The sequence below is a fragment of the Eulemur rufifrons genome, chromosome 28 (assembly GCF_041146395.1).
Source record: "Eulemur rufifrons isolate Redbay chromosome 28, OSU_ERuf_1, whole genome shotgun sequence".
In the NCBI taxonomy this organism is placed as follows: domain Eukaryota; kingdom Metazoa; phylum Chordata; class Mammalia; order Primates; family Lemuridae; genus Eulemur; species Eulemur rufifrons.
Window position 1 is genome coordinate 20,433,726 of NC_091010.1, and position 17,729 is coordinate 20,451,454.

General features: G+C 36.7%; 1 protein-coding gene across 3 annotated transcripts in view; it reads right to left on the reverse strand.

Moving 5' to 3' along the window:
• Positions 1-17,729, reverse strand: part of MICU1 (mitochondrial calcium uptake 1) — a 195,981-nt gene that overhangs the window by 58,829 nt on the left and 119,423 nt on the right. For 2 of the 3 annotated variants that reach the window (XM_069460023.1, XM_069460024.1), the window contains 2 exons: positions 17,553-17,635; positions 9,835-10,032 (listed from right to left, as the gene is read on the reverse strand). In XM_069460023.1, coding sequence (XP_069316124.1) covers positions 9,835-10,032; positions 17,553-17,635 — 281 coding nt within the window. The remainder of the gene's footprint in view (positions 1-9,834; positions 10,033-17,552; positions 17,636-17,729) is intronic. The other variant, XM_069460025.1, reaches the window with a different exon arrangement.

The window sequence follows — 17,729 nt, forward strand, 5'->3', positions numbered from 1 at the left end:
TGGCTTTGGATTTTATATATCTTCTTGTTAAACTAGCTCACCTCGAGAGCTAACCTGGTCTTATCAGAGCAAGATATTGGACCTACTCCATGCCATGATGTGTTTAAAGAGAGACAATATAATTCGTTTCAAAGAGTGTTGATATCAACACATGGGCGACTTATAAAAACTACTGAGGAAAATTAAATTTTATTCTTTTATAATTATATCGAATTTTTAAAGCAGTGATTATTTCTTTAAAAATTCCTTGGTGCCCTAGGCAAAGAAAGATGACCAGGTTGGATGGAGCATGTCACTGATCCAATTTGTTAATTTTTAGTGGAAAAACAAATGTCTGAATTTAAAAAATAAGGCATCAAGATAAATAACTTGAAAGAAGCAAGAAATAAAAATATTTTATAGGCCGGGCGCGGTGGCTCACGCCTGTAATCCTAGCACTCTGGGAGGCCGAGGCGGGTGGATCGCTCGAGGTCAGGAGTTCAAGACCAGCCTGAGCAAGAGTGAGACCCCGTCTCTACTAAAAATAGAAAGTAATTACATGGACAACTAAAATATATATATACAAAAAATTAGCCAGGCATGGTGGCGCATGCCTGTAGTCCCAGCTACTCGGGAGGCTGAGACAGGAGGATCGCTTAAACCCAGGAGTTTGAGGTTGCTGTGAGCTAGACTGACGCCATGGCACTCACTCTAGCCCGGGCAACAGAGTGAGACTCTGTCTCAAAAAAAAAAAAAAAAAAAAAAAAAATTTTATACATACTTGGAATAAGGATATTGTTTAGGAGGCAAGAAGAGTTTCTTGGGAGGAATGAGGATGGGAATATATCAGACTTGTAATTTTCCTATTTCCCCATAATTTGTGATACTATTTTAACTACCTAAATTTCTGATGAAAATAAGATTCTGATGAATCTTCTGATGAAGATTCCTTTTTTTTTTTTTTTTTTTAACATTTGGGAATATGATGCTTGCTATGGCCTTTCCTCACTGAAGTTTTATAAGGATAAAACTGGACATATTGACTAAGTGCTTTATGTTTTTCTAAAAATATATACTAGTAAAAGAATTTTATTACTGTAACCAAATATAAAAGTCGCAGTTTTCTACAGTGGAGGTTGTTATTATTGTAATAGTTTTTTAAAATACCTTTAAACATACCGTTAGCTCATGAAAGTTATAAATGCCTAAATGAGACATGTACAGTAGTTACCCTTTATCCTTAGGAGATAAATTTTAAGAGCCTCAGTAGAGGACTGAAACCAAGTATGGTAGGGAACCCAATTGCTGTTACTCAGAATATGTTTGTTATATCTTCTATCCACAAATGTAATGCCTTCTCCTTCTTAACTAAGCACTTACACTATGGTTGTAACTTTTGCAGTTTGAGGTGCAACAGCAAAACTAGCATGATTTTTTTTCCTTCTTCATAATTTCATGGATAGATTTGTTCTTACTGTAGATCTTAGCAACCTCAGCGTATGATTTTTTCTCCCTTCCTAAGTGAAGAACTTTCATCTTTTTACTTAAAGGAAGCACTTTACAGCTTCTCTTTGACATACCTGCATAGCCAGCATCACTACTCTTGTGCTTTGGGGCCATTACCAAGTAAAATAAGGACTACTTGAACACAAGCACACTGATACCACAACGTCAATCTGATAACGAAGATGGCTAGTAAGTGACTAATGGGTGGGTAGTGTAGACAGCTTGGATATGCTGGACAAAGGGATGATTCATGTCCTGGACAGGATGGAGCAGGACTGTGTGAGATTTCACAGTGCTACTTCAGAAGGGCACCAATTTGAAACTTATGAATTGTTTATTTCTGGAATTTTCTGTTTAATATTTTCAAAGAGAAGTTGACTGCAGGGAAATGAAACCTTAGAAAGGGAAATCACAGATAAGGGGGTACTACTGTACTCTTTAATAAACCCTTCTAATGATTTCTGGAAAATTCAAGATGAAAACATCTAGGGATTGAATAAGAAACTACACATTTATTACTATCCATGTTCTGCTTTGTAAAGGCAAAAGTGGAAGAATAAAACTAAAGGACATCCTACTGAATATCTCATTTTGTTTCTTGGATTTAATTAAATCAAGAGTCAACTCTCATCCCAGAGTTTACACAATAGAGTCACTTTCCCAGAAAACATAACGAACAAAACAAAACTGGGTTATTAGTGCAAAAAGAAATCTGCTTAACAAGAGTCCTAGTTCCAGCAAGCGTGTGTTTGAAAGCTTTCTTGCTTTCTGGTCTCCTTTTCTATAATCTTTTGGCTAGGAAAGGAACTGAGGCTTGTCCTTTAATACAGTCCTTTCCATCAGACAGATTTAATTCTACTTTAGCACTTTAAAAATATGGGTACAAAGATGTCAGCTTGATGACTTAAAGGGTAGGTGATTCTAGAATCTCCTTTTAATCATCTAGGTGCAGTAATAATTTTTTTTAAAACTCCTTAATATTTAAATTAATACTATTTTTTTTCTCTACTCTTATTGGCAGATGAGGATAACTACCACAGCTCTTTGTCTCTCTTTTATTTTCCTTCCTGATTGAACAAATCTAGTTAACCTCAATATTGTTTCTTGAAGACTGGGAATATAAGACAGTTATTATTCTTGGAATCATACCTAATTTACTTTCACATAATTGATACTTGTGATGTCTTAAAATGTGACAATTTGATTGGTTATGTGATAAACACGTGAATCCCAACTTATAAAAGAGATCATGCTACAGATTGGAATTCTATTAGATAATGGATAATACCTTTTCAGTGTCCTTGTTGACATTCTGGGGTTGGATTCTTCTTTCTTGTACTAATTAGTTTTTACTTTTCTTTGACATGACAGCTCCTTTTTTCCCCTCACCCCCAATTAAAATTAACCATAATCTTCCTATTACCTTTCATTTTTGACTGACATCCTACTTGTTACAGTCTTCAAGAAATCAATGAATATATTAATCAGAATTAAACTTGGCAGCTGTCTCCAAAGAACTCAACTCAATGGTTCTTAATAGCGTTAGATGGAATTTTTAATAACTTCAAAAGAGAATTTTTTTTTTTTTTTTTTTTTTTTTTTTTGAGACAGAGTCTCACTCTGTTGCCCAGGCTAGAGTGAGTGCCGTGGCGTCAGCCTAGCTCACAGCAACCTCAAACTCCTGAGCTCAAGCGATCCTCCTGTCTCAGCCTCCCGAGTAGCTGGGACTACAGGCATGCGCCACCATGCCCGGCTAATTTTTTCTATATATATTTTTAGCTGTCCATATAATTTCTTTCTATTTTTGGTAGAGGTGGGGTCTCGCTCTTGCTCAGGCTGGTCTCGAACTCCTGAGCTCAAACGATCCGCCCACCTCGGCCTCCCAGAGTGCTAGGATTACAGGCGTGAGCCACCGCGCCCGGCCTCAAAAGAGAATTTTTAAAATCAACCTTGTATTCTTAAGTCATTACTTTAAACATATGCTTTTTGAGTTCACAAATAGAGAAAAAGGGTAGAATTAAAAAATATAATTGGAATTAAGAGTATTAAAATATTTTTAAAAATCTAACAGCTAATAATTCTCATGATTTTAATTAAATGGCTAGTTCAGGTAGTATGTTACAAACAAAAGGGAGTGTATTTCTTCTCAGTCATAAGACTTAACTTGAGTAGCAAAGGAACTGGGAAATGGTGGTACTGAAGAAGGTAGTTCTTTTTTTGTCCCTAAAATTCAGAAACTTTTATTTTTCTTTAGAGTCCCAAATATATCAGGTACAGACACCTCATCTCAGACCAAAAGAACTAAGAGACAAAGAGCAGAAATAGTTCAGTCTGAAAGGCAATGTGGTACAGACCTGAGTTGGAATCCTAGTTCTATCATATAATAGTTCTATGACTTTTATTGCTCTGAGTTTTAGTTTTTACATCTGGAACATGGGTATAATACCACTAAACCTGATAGGGTTGTTGAGAGTTAAAGTAGGCATATAATAAATGTAAAGTGCTTGGCTCATAGTAGACACTCAATAAATGTTCATAAACTTTTCTCTCTTTCCTGACCCCTCTGGAAATTAAGTTTGACAGACAAATAGCATTCTTTTCACTCTCAAAGCTACTGTGATAAGAAAAAGATAGAAACAACTAAACAGAAAAATAAATCTCCTTAATCTGAAATTTTAAAGTAGATAAGTAATGAAATAAAACTAGTAAGAGAAAGCTAGAAAGAATGATGGAATTATAAAACCCATACAAAAGTTATTAAGATACTATTAATCATTTCTGTTTTCTTCTTGGCTATGATGATGAGGTTGTATTTCATATTCAGTGAGGGGAAAAATTACCCAAAGTTTGAAAAGTGAAATTAAAACAAAAATTGCTTTCATTTTCCAGATGTTTTATCAGAAAACTATTTCAAAATAAAAGTAATGCCGTTCAATCATTCAAGTGAGATGACTTAAGTGCCTACTGTTGGCCAGGTGCAATGGCTTATGTCTGTTATCCCAGCACTTTGGGAGACAAAGGCGGGAGGATCACTGAGCCCAGGAGTTTGAGGTTGCAGTGAGCTATGATCACGTCACTGCACTCCACCCTGGGCGACAGAGTAAGACTTTCTCCCTCTCTCTCTAAAAAAAGTGTTTACTATACACCTACTGCCATAGTAGGTGGCAGTGGGTATACAAGAGAAGGTGAAAACATATTATTAAAGACATAGCATTGATACATGCCAGGTGGTGTTAGGTATATAACATTGCATTAGTTTGATAGGGCTGCTGTAACAAAATTCTATAGACTGGGTGGCTTAAACAACAGGAATTTATTTTCTCTTAATTCTGGAGGCTGTAAATTCAAGCTCAGGGTGCCAGCAGGGTTGGTTTCCTTTGAGGCTTCTCTCCTTGACTAACAGATGGCTGCCCTCTAGCTGCCTCTTCACATGATTGTCTCTCTGTGCATGTCTACTCTTTGTGTCTCTGCATATCCAAATTTCCTCTTCTTATAAGGACACCAGTCAGATTGGATTAGAGCCCATCCTAACAGCCTCATTTAACTTAAACACTTCTTTAGAGACATTTTCTCCAAATAAGGTTAATTTTCAGGTACTGAGGGTTAGGACTTCAACATATAAATTTTGAGGGAATACAATTCAGCCTATAACAAATACCATGTCACTTAACCACTGCCCTGTTTTACAAATAAGGAGCTAGAATTTGAGAGAATAAATAACTCATCAAATGTCACATAGCCAGTAAGTGGTGTAACCAAAATTTTAACCTTTGCCTCATTAGCATCAAAGCCTACACTCTTTCTGCTAGTCACACTTCCTCAAAGAAATACAAATTAAGTTGGGAAGGCACAGTACTGAGTGATGAAAGTTTAAATAAGGGGGCTATCAATAAGAGGCACTTAATTCACTGGATATCTCAGTCTGTTTGCTGCTGCTATAAGAGAGTACACAGACTGGGTAATTTATAAAGAACAGAAGTTTATTTGGTTCATGGTTCTGGAGGCTGAGAAGTCCAAAAGCATGGCACTGGATCTGGCAAGGGTCATCCCCATGGCAGAAGGGCAAGCGAACACATGAGACAGAGAGCAAATGAGGAGCCGAACTTACCCTTTATCAGGAGCCCACTACTGCAGTAACTCACTCACTCCCATGGTAACACCACTAATCCATTCACAAAGGCAGAGCCCTCATGACCTAATCACCTCTTAAAGGTTCTGCCTCTTAACAGTGTTACAATGGCAATTAAATTTCCAACATGTGAACTTTGGGGGGCATATTCAAACCATAGCACTGGACCTGTGCCATTACATGGAAAGAATAACCACTCAGAACACTTACTTCATGGTGGGCTGGGTTGTTTCACAAGATTCTATTGGTCCCTTCACATGAAGAACTGCTGACTGACAAATGGGAACAGTCTTGGTATGTCTTGGCCCAAAGCCTACAGAGTCAATGCCAAACACAAGAGAGCTTTCCAGAATAAGTGCCTTAGATATGACTGCCTTTTACACCTCTTTTCTTCTGCATTTGGGTATAGGGTATGTACAGGGACACAATATGAAATCCCTAATCTGCTTTATAATTTTTTTACATTATTGGCAATCTACACAATATGTTAGGGGGCTTTCAGCTCTATAGCATCTCAGGATGCAAGATGAAAGTCCTATGCTCTGTTTCCCTAGATTCCCATTTGTATGCCCATGAGTATTGGGCTAGACTGTGGTCAGGCTGGTGCCCACTCAGCTCTCTGGTTGATCCGTATTGTTTTTGTTAAAAGTACCACCTAGTTTGTGCTTTATTCTCTAACTACATTTTATGGATCTATGCTCTTTTAAAATTATAATTATATAATTACCAAGTTAAATCACTTACATTTCCAGATTATGTTATAATGTTTCCAAAGAAGACAAGTCTGGGTATGCATACCAGGAACCAGAGTATATGACTTGAATCTTAGTACATATTAACCCTTACACAAAAATTGTTGGATGAAGTCTACTTCTTTCTTCTATACTCTGAGGAATATATTGGAATGTTTCCATAAGAATGCAAAATTCACAAAGGTAAACATTATGCCTTTTTGTGTGTGTATATATATTTTTGTTGTTGTAACATATCTAGTATATTTTATATATAAAATACCCAATTCAATATAAATCAGTGAACAAAATAAAACTCATTGCCTGAGAAGTATCTGCTTTCCACAGAGTGACAATAGTAACACTACCATTTCCAAATAAAGTTCTACAAGCCCAATGCTTAAATGCCATTGAACATAAATTTTCTTCATTTCACGAAGTTTTATTTGAACTCTATTATTTGCTATGGTTTACTGTGGCAAGGTAATTGGCAAAAACCTGAGTACTGTGGTTATTGTGAAGATAGAGCCCTCAATGTACAGCCAGACAAAAGCAAAACTTCACTAACTAGAATATTTAGGAACTGAGGTATTATGGTTAATTTATGACTAATTTTCTGGTTAACTGAGCGCTGACCAGATAATCGCTTTTGTTTCGATTATTGTTGAAATCTTTTCAAGTAGTTTGCTAGGTTGGTGTGTCATATTTCTCTGCATGCAATGGAGAAAAACCTTTGAAATCTAAACACTTCACTACCTTTCCTGATGCTTACTTAGCCTGTGCCTTTCACTAGACAGAGAAAGCTACCTATCTAGCAGTATAAGGGAATCAGATTAGAGAAACATTAAAGCTTTTCAACCTTGTAAATGTTAGTTGATTTCTTACTACACAGTAAGTCCTCACTTAACATCATCAACAGGTTCTTGGAACCCATGACTTTAAGTGAAGCAATGTATAAAAAAACCAATTTTACTATAGGTTAATTGATACAAATCAGAGTTAAGTTCCCATGGCATATTTCTGGTCACAAAAACATCATCAAATTTCTAAATAAAGACTCAAAACACTTCTAATCTTAAACATTGAAATCAATGTGAGCTATATATATGCTTTTAAAAAAGATTAACAAAAAACAAGTAAGATAATGATTTACCCAATTTTTGGTGAATCATTGAGTGATGGTAGTTGTAGTGGTGGTGGGTCAAATCAAGGAGTGAATGTTTTCAAAGTGAAAATTACAAGGAGCACCCCCTCCCACTATGCAGTTCGAAAACAATGAAACATATGGTGGGCTTGCTGAGGGCTTTTATATTGCATCGTTTACTGTTGTGCATTTGCATTATTGTCTACTTTATGAATTTTTATTTTATAATAATTTGTATTAATTCATGCATTCATTTTCAACCTACTTATTCCAGTTCAGGGTAGAGGATGGCCATAGACTATTTTGGCAGCTCCGGGTGCAAAGTGGGAACCAACTCTGAACATGACGCCATTCCACTGCTGGGCACACTCACACACAACCCACACCCACTCAGACTGGGACTATTTAGCCATGCTAATTCATCAAACATGCACACCTGTGGGATGTGCAAGGAAACTGGAGTACCTGGAGAAAACCCATGCAGACATGGGGAGAATGTGCAAACTCCACACAGATAGTGGCTTTAGCCAGGAATCGATATTTTTCCCTCATCAATGTTAACAGTGAAAGGATGTTGAATGAAACGATGTCATTTGAGGATCTGATGTATATAAAGCCCTTGCCACCTGTTATGGGGGCTACAAGAGCCTCCACAAGAAGCTTAGCTTAATTGTAGAGATTCCTTTCCTTTTATTTTTTTAGAAACAGAGTCTCACTATGTTGCCCAGTTGCTCAGGCTGGCCTTGAACTCTGGGGCTCAAGTGATCCTCCTGCCTCACCTTCTCTAGTAGCTGGGACTACAAATGCGTGTCACTGTGCCTGGCATTATTACTTTGTTTTTTTGAGGTGAATTCTCTGAATATCAATTACATCATTTTCAAAAAATATGTACAAAAGCACATTTCAAAATTTGATCTGATTTTTAATATTATCTATCCTTCTGCTTTTCTCCTAGAGTATGAATATTGAACAGCATTCTTAAGGATAATTGGAATTCAGTTGTGATTTTCAAACTTGTCTCAAACTGAGTCAAGTGGGTGGAAAAGGTATATACCAGAATAGTATACCAGAATCTTGAGGGAAAATGGGAGAGCAGACAGAGAAGTAATATATGTAGTTAAAAAACAAAGCAGTGCTTTTCTACAATAATTTTATATGTTCTTAGTCATAGTATTTAATATTTTAAAATTTTAAATAATATTAAAGTAAGGCATGTGTTGAAAGAAAAAGAGGTTGAGAAACATCAGTGTAAGGGAATTTTTAAAAATCTCAAGAAATTAGAGACTTCATTTTTTGCCTCCAGACAAAAGGGCATATAGAAGGCATTTGGTGAATATTTTGAACTGAAAAGAATAGCCAATTAGCCCAAACACACTTAATTCATTAATATAAATGCAGAGGCCGGGCGTGGTGGCTCACTCCTGTAATCCTAGCACTCTGGGAGGCCGAGGCGGGTGGATCGCTCGAGGTCAGGAGTTTGAGACCAGCCTGAGCAAGAGCGAGACTCTGTCTCTACTAAAAATAGAAAGAAATTATCTGGCCAACTAAAAATATATATGGAAAAAATTAGCCAGGCATGGTGGTGCATGCCTGTAGTCCCAGCTACTCGGGAGGCTGAGGCAGAAGGATCCCTTAAGCCCAGGAATTTGAGGTTGCTGTGAGCTAGGCTGACACCACCGCACTCACTCTAGCCCGGGCAACAAAGCGAGACTCTGTCTCAAAAAAAAAAAAAAAAAAAAAAGATATATATATATATATATATACACACACACACATATATATATATAAATGCAGAAATGGTAATTAGAGAGTTGTCCACAGTGACTGAATACCATCATGGTCTAAACTTCAAGTGGAAAAATAAACTTGTAAATCTCCAAATGCAGTAAGACACCTTTGCAACTCTGAGCACATATATTTTGATTCTGATATTTTGTGTTTCTGGCTGTTATTACCTTTGAAAACATTCATAGAAAGAGCTCTTTATTAACTGCCTTCATCTCCACTTTCTGGTGCCACACAATAAACATAAAAGTGGGGATACATGCTCAGGCTGTGAACTGCTCTGCCCACTGAACTTTTTTCTCTCTAAGCTGGAGATCCACAGACAACTAAGATGTTCAATTTAGAATTTTTTGGTTTTTAGATTTAGAACCACCTTACTCTGTGACATTTCCACAGAATTTGTTATTTCCCACCTGCTGTCAGTTTGTAGATCACTGATAAGGTTCAAACCAATCAGTTCTCACAGTTGGGGACAAATTGGAAGGACGCCTATCATACCAGCCCTCCTAGCCCAGTGGCTCCATGTGTGATGGATCTCCTGAGGTCCAAGGAACACCTACCTCTAGCTTCAGAACATCATGCTGAAGTTTACGCTGAAATTCAAGGAAGTTTTTGATTGTCAGCTTCCCTTTGAGATCAGCTCCAAAAAAGTAGGTCGTGAGGGCTGAACACAAGCCGGACTTGAGGGTGTTACCAGTAGTAGGACGATCTCTGTGACGCATACCCATACTGGTTTGGGAGCGAATGATGCTCTGAACCTAATATAGAATCAAACCCGCAACCACAAAAACAAAACAAAACAAAACAAAACATTAGGAAGTAAAAAACACAGAAAAGTAAGAATAATAACTATTGTTTATTATTTACCTACACTGTACTACAATTATCTCTTTTAATGCTTACAACAATCTTATAAGGTAAGTCCTATTACTATCCTCATTTTATAGATGAGGAGATTAAGGCACATGGAGTTAAATAACTTGCCCAAAGTCAAGTGGCTAGCAAATAGTAGAGCTAGGATTCCAACATAGACAGACGGACACCTTTATAATTGGGATTCTCTTTGGAAATCTCTCTTCAGAAAGGAGTAAGCATTTGTTTTTGAGATTCAAAACCTCTCTCACACAACTAAGATAATCAACCTCACAATAACATCTTTCATTTCTCAGGAGACTTAAAAATTTCACACTTCTCACTACTGACTCTCTAGTTATTCAGAATAATTTAAAATGAGATATAAGGATAAATACTAGAAGTATGTAAATAAACACTACATAAAGCGTTGTGGGTGATGATTTTAAAGTACCAAATTTAAAACGCATAATATTTAAAAACTTAAGATTAGTATGATCATAAAACAGATTTAAGAAGATTTGAAGAAATTTGTTTTTTTTTTTTTTTTGAGACAGAGTCTCGCTTTGTTGCCCGGGCTAGAGTGAGTGCCGTGGCATCAGCCTAGCTCACAGCAACCTCAAACTCCTGGGCTTAAGCGATCCTACCGCCTCAGCCTCCCGAGTAGCTGGGACTACAGACATGCGCCACCATGCCCGGCTAATTTTTTCTATATATATTTTAGTTGGCCATATAATTTCTTTCTATTTTTAGTAGAGACGGGGTCTCGCTCTTGCTCAGGCTGGTCTTGAACTCCTGACCTCGAGCGATCCACCCGCCTCGGCCTCCCAGAGTGCTAGGATTACAGGCGTGAGCCACCGCGCCCGGCCAAGAAATTTGTTTTTTTAAAGATAGTATTTTCTTCATTATGAAATTAATCTGTTTATTACCAAAAAAGGCAAAAAATACAGAAATAAAGTAGAAAGTGGTAATCTTCCATAATCCCATTGAAGAAAACTGTTAACACTTATTTATATACTTCTAGACATTTTCTGTTTAAATATATGCATATATGCATACACACATATGCACATTTATATGTATTTACATATATACACATATTTTATATAAATGGGATTTTACTCTGGAATCTATGTTTTTCACTTAAAACTGTGACATCTTTCAATGTTAACACATATATGTCTATTTCATACTCTAATGGTTACACTGTATTCTACTATATGGAATTTAGCCAATCCCTTATTTGTGGACATTTAACTTATTTCCATCTTTTTGGCTTTATAAACAAAGTAGCAATGGACATTTTAATTTATACATTTTTGGGTTCTTGTCCACTTATTTCCTTAGAATAAACTATTAGAAGAATTGCTAGATCAAAGGGTATACTCATGTAAAATGTTGATAACATATTGTCAAATAGGTCACCAGAAAGGCTAAGCCAATTTAACACATCCACCACCAACTTATGAGTAGACCTATTTTCCCAGACTCCTGCCATTAAATGCACTAATTAGATAGAGTAAAAAATAATGTTATGCTGTTGTTTTAATTTGCATTTCTTTGATTTGTGCTAAATAAGGCATATTTGCATGTATTTATTGATCATTTTTCTTATTTTGTGTGGTACCTTTGCCCATTTTTCTGCTGGGGGCGATGCCTGTCTTTTTCTTACAGATTTATAAGATTTATTTACATATTAAAGATGCTGTGATAGAGACTGGCTAGCTGTTTGCCTAACTCATTTCTTCTTCTTTGTGGGCACCAGCTAGACTCTAGTATACAACCTGTTTATGATTAAGTGTGGCCACAAAACTGAGCTGTAGCCAACAGAATCCTAGTGGAAGTCATATGTGCCACTTCAGGCCTTGCCCATAAAAACCATCCAAGTATAACCCTCCATGCTCTTTCTGCCTTGGAAGCCACATGATGCCAACAGGGTCACAACATGTAAAGAGCCTGAATCAATGCTTGGAGAACTGTCTATTGATTTTATTTTATATTTTACTTCATTATTTTATTATTTTATTTTAGAAGGAGTCTCACACTGTCACCTGGGCTAGAGTGCTGTGATGTTAGCCTAGCTCACAGCAACCTCAAACTCCTCGACTCAAGTGATTCTCCTGCCTCACCTCTTGAGTAGCCAGGATTACAGGCGCATGCCACACGCCTGGCTAATTTTTCTATTTTTAGGAGATGGGGTCTTGCTCTTGCTCAGGCTGGTCTCGAGCTCCTGACCTCAAGCGATCTTCCTATCTCGGCCTTCCAGAGTGCTAGGATTACAGGCGTGAGCCACCGTGCCCGGCCTGATCATCCATTTTAGAGCTTATGTGAGTGAGAAAACAAACCTCCTATTGTGTTAGGCCACTGAAAATCCTATTTTATGAAAGGAGTTTAAACCATGTATCTGCAAAAGAATTTTATTGTTGGTTTTTTTTTTTTTTTTTTTTTGTTGAGACAGAGTCTCACTTTGTTGCCCAGGCTAGAGTGAGTGCCGTGGCGTCAGCTTAGCTCACAGCAACCTCAAACTCCTGGGCTTAAGCGATCCTACTGCCTCAGCCTCCCGAGTAGCTGGGACTACAGGCATGCGCCACTATGCCCGGCTAATTTTTTCTATATAGATTTTTAGGTGTCCATATAATGTCTTTCTATTTTTAGTAGAGACGGGGTCTCGCTCAGGCTGGTCTCGAACTCCTGACCTTGAGCAATCCACCCGCCTCGGCCTCCCAGAGTGCTAGGATTACAGGCGTGAGCCACCGCGCCCGGCCTTGCAAAAGAATTTTATATCACCAGTGATGCATTTCCTCAAACACAAACTCTTTATGTGTTCTTAACATATTAGGAAATTTTTCAATACAATAGCATGATGAAGTAGAAAGAACAAAAGCTTTGCTATAAGTCCAATATGCTATCCATTGCGCCACAGAGCCAGCCAAGAACCAAATCAAGGACTCAATACCCTTCACAATAGCAACAAAGAAAATAAAATACCTAGGAATATATTTAACTAAGGAGATAAAAGACCGCTACAGTGAAAACTGTGAAACATTGAGGAAGGAAATAGCAGAGGATGTAAACAGGTGGAAAACCATACCATGCTCATGGGTGGGCAGAATCAACGTTGTTAAAATGTCTATATTACCCAAAGTGATCTACAGATTCAATGCAATCCCTGTTAAAATACCATCATTTTTTGCAGATATAGTAAAAATAATTCTATGCATTGTACGGAACCAGAGAAGACCCCATATAACAAAAGCAATCTTAAGCAAAAAGAACAAATTGGGAGGCATCAATTTACCAGACTTCAAGCTATACTACAAGGCTACAGTAACTAAAATAGCATGGTACTGGCACAAGAACAGAGAAATAGACCAACGGAACAGAACTGAGAACCTAGATATAAAACCATCCTCATATAGCCATCTAATCTTTGACAAAGCAGACAAAAACATACACTGGGGAAAAGAATCCTCATTCAATAAATGATGCTGGGAAAATTGGAGAGCCACATGTAGAAGACTGAAACAGGACCCACACCTTTCACCTCTCACAAAAATCAAATCACGGTGAATAACAGACTTAAACCTAAGACATGAAACTATAAGAATTCTAGAAGAAAATGTTGGAAAAGCTCTTATAGACATTGGCCTAGGGAAAGAATTTATGAAGAAGACCCCAAAGGCAATCACAACAACAACAAAAATAAATAAATGGGACCTGATCAAATTAAAAAGCTTCTGCATAGCCAAGGAAACTATCATGAGAGCAAACAGACAACCTACAGAATGGGAGAAAATACTTGCATGCTACACATCCAATAAAGGGCTGATAACTAGATTCTATTTAGAACTTAGGAAAATCAGCAAGAAAAAATCAAACAACCCTATCAAAAAGTGGGCAAATGACATGAACAGTAACTTTTCAAAAGAAGATAGACTAATGACAAAGATGCTCAACATCTCTAATCATCAGGGAAATGCAAATCAAAACTGCAATGAGGTATCACTTATCTCCAGTGAGAATGGCCTTTATCAAAAAATCCCAAAACAATAAATGTTGGTGTGGATGTGGAGAAATGGGAACACTCATACACTGCTGGTGGGACTGCAAACTAGTACAACCACTGTGGAAAGTAATATGGAGATACTTCAAACAGGTACAAGTAGAACTACCATTTGACCCAGCAATCCCATTACTGGGCGTCTACCCAAAGGAAAAAAAGACATTCTATAAAAAAGACATCTGCACTTAAATGTTTATAGCAGCACAATTCACAAATTGCAAAGATGTAGAAACAACTCAAGTGTCCATCAATACATGAGTGGATTAATAAAATGTGGTATATGTATACCATGGAGTTCTACTCAGCAACAAAAAACAATGGTGATCTAGCACTTCTTGTATTATCTTGGATAAAGGTAGAGCCCATTCTACTAAGTGAAGTATCACAAGAATGGAAAAACAAGCACCATATGTACTCCCCGTCAAATTGGTATTAACTGACTTAACTGACCAACACTTAAGTGCATATGTAGTAATAACATTCACTGGGTGTCGGGCAGGTGGGAGGGGCGAGGAGGGGATGGGTACAGTCACACCTAATGGGTGCAATATGCACTCTCTGGGGGATGGATACGCTTGAAGCTCTGACTGGGTGGGGCAAAGGCAATATATGTCATCTAAACATTTGTACTTCTGTAACAGGCTGAAATAAAAAAAAATTAAAAAAAAGAACTAAAGCTTTGAATTCATGAAAGAGCTGTTCAAATCCACAACTAACTAGCTATGTCTTCTAGAGTAAGTTACTTAACTCCTCTGAGTCTCAGCTTCTTCATGTGAAATGGGGACAATATTTCTCCTGTTTACAGTTTTGTTGTGAGGAGGAAAAATAATTAATATAAATGTTCCTAAAGGTTTTCCATAGAAACAACATTCAACAAATCATAGCTGTTTTTACCATATTGATTAGCCACTTAATCATAATATGTTGTTTTAAACATAAATCCATCACTATTTTTAGACCTACGAGAAGCTGAGATTACTTTCATAAAGACTAATGACACACTATAGTGTTAGAATGCCAAGAATTTTTCTCCCCATAAAAATTTATATTATGTGTAACTAAAAGAGAACAATGAAATAGACATTTCAAAGTTGTTTGTAATTCAAGATACAATTTATAAAGTTTATCCTTTAAAAAAGTGCATTTGACAAACATATAGTGACCGCCAACTATGTGCCAGCTGCTAAGGAATACAAAAAAGAATTACACCTAGCTTGGCCTCAAATCTACTGGTGGACCCCAATTTGTATCTAGATAACAATAATCTGTCATTTGGGGATAGTCTAATAGCAAAAAGTTCTATAGGAAGCAGTGAAGTATAGAGGAAAGAATGTAGGTTTTGAAGTCTCAAAGATGAAAAGAGATGAAGACTTTGCAACACATAATCTACCGTAGGTAATATCCCAATAAGAATGCACTATCAGGTACATGACTGTTCAGTTATTCCTAAACCACGTAATCTATAGGTCAAACAGTACATGTTATGAAGAAGAACAAAAGTCGCTGGCTCTGTAACAAATAGAATAGTACAATGGAAGGACATTAGATGGGGAATCAGGAGACATAGGGTCTGATTTCACTATTCTGTGGTAAAAGCAGAATGTAGGCTGGTCAATTAACCTCTTTGGGCCTTAGTTTTCTCACTGAAAAAATGCAGGGTTAGAGTACATTATCTCAAAGGCTCTGTATACCTCTAGGTTAATATTATAAATGTTGTAGCTATGATTTTTTTCTGGGGTCATGTTTTATCTTATAAAATAACACTAGTTGACATTTGTTTCTCAAGCATGCGGAGACTTTAAAGACAAGTATACAATGCATTTTAAAATTATTTAAGATTTTTAGACTTTAAATTGAAATATAGGATAATAAGAACAATGCTTCTTTATTTGAAGGCAATGCATAATTCATTTCAGCTGCCAGAATGTGAGAAATGAAGAATTTTCTAATACCAGTGAGCATGTATTGAGCATCAGTGTCAGGACCTGCCATGATTTAAATCTTGCATGTGGCTATAAATATTGCAACTTATATCCTTCATATGAAAGCATTTTAAAGTCTTTCTTCCTTGGAAAATGTGTATGTTAGCAGCAAAAGTGGTGTGGAGAGTGTGGGTGTAAGTGATTGAGAAAAAGGAATGTATTTAGGGAAAATTAACTAATGCTATAGCATCTTCATTAATGATTAATAATATATGCACTGTCTAGGGGATGGACATGCCTGAAGCTCTGACTTGGGGGGAGGGTAGGGGGACAAGGGCAATATACGTAACCTAAACTTATGTACCCCCATAAGATGCTGAAATAAAAAAAAATAATATAATAGCACAGTCCAAATACTGCCCCACTTATATGTAAACTCTTAATAGCTACAAGTGTTCTTTCATTAAACACTTTTTTAAAAAACTATGTATCACTAGGTTTTACATGTTTATGTGTGTGAGAGGGAGAGAAAGAGAGAAAGAGAAAGAGAGAGACTGTTTCTCAGTTGGGAAATATTTTCTTAAAATATTCACATATTTTTACTTAGAAAACTTTTGTTAAAGGCATCACACAAGATTCACTCAAAACATATCAATTCAGCTAGTCATGTTGAATATTTTCTATGTGCTATATGCTGTGAAGAAAATCAAGAGAAATATAAAATATTTTTGAAATAAACTCTCAATCCTTCTCTACTTTCTCACAACTGATACTTATCACTTCTCATACTTTCATACTAAAAAACATTTTGTCATGGCCTTAGGTGAACAGAGAATACAAAAAAATGCTTTATTCTACACATAACATTTTTTTCTGTTTTGAAACCACTTGTGGCAATCATGATAACTGTATCTGGAGCGACACCACGGCTTCCCAATGGCCAAAACTCTATGGAAATGTAATTTCTTCCCAGGATTCAGAAGAAACTGTAAACATTCATGGCGGGAACGTACTACAGTCAAAGGCATGGTACCATTTTTCCTTCTCATATAGAAATCCTTTAAGAATATATGTAGTTCATCCCTATATTCTGCAACTGCCTGGCACATTGGAGTTTTCTGATAAATGTTGAATGAATATATGATTAAATAGTCATAATTTAGTCTCCCAGCTAGAGGCATTATAGTCTAATTCATGTTGGAGAATCAGAGTAATCTTGTCCTTAATCACATGCTCAAATAATTCCTTACATTTAGAGTGAAAAGCAAACAAGTACAACTTACCTGTTCAAAAGATAATTCTGAGAAATGACATATTAGGTACTTCAAAAATTGGAATAGCCTCTCACCAAGTATATGACTAAGGCTAAGGTAACTCCAAGGCACGTGAAAATGTGTTTTAAATATTAATGTATTTAAAGGAACTCTTCTGGACAACTTGCCTGTTCAAACTCCTCCATGTCTACTTCTCCATCTCCATTCAGGTCAAACATCTTGAAGGCAATTTCAAAATTTCTCTGAGGAGCTGCAAGTGGAAAGGGAGAGGAGGAAAAAAGGAGGGAGGAAAAAGAAAAATAGTTAGATGGCATTGACCAAAAATAAATCTATTTTAAAGAAAA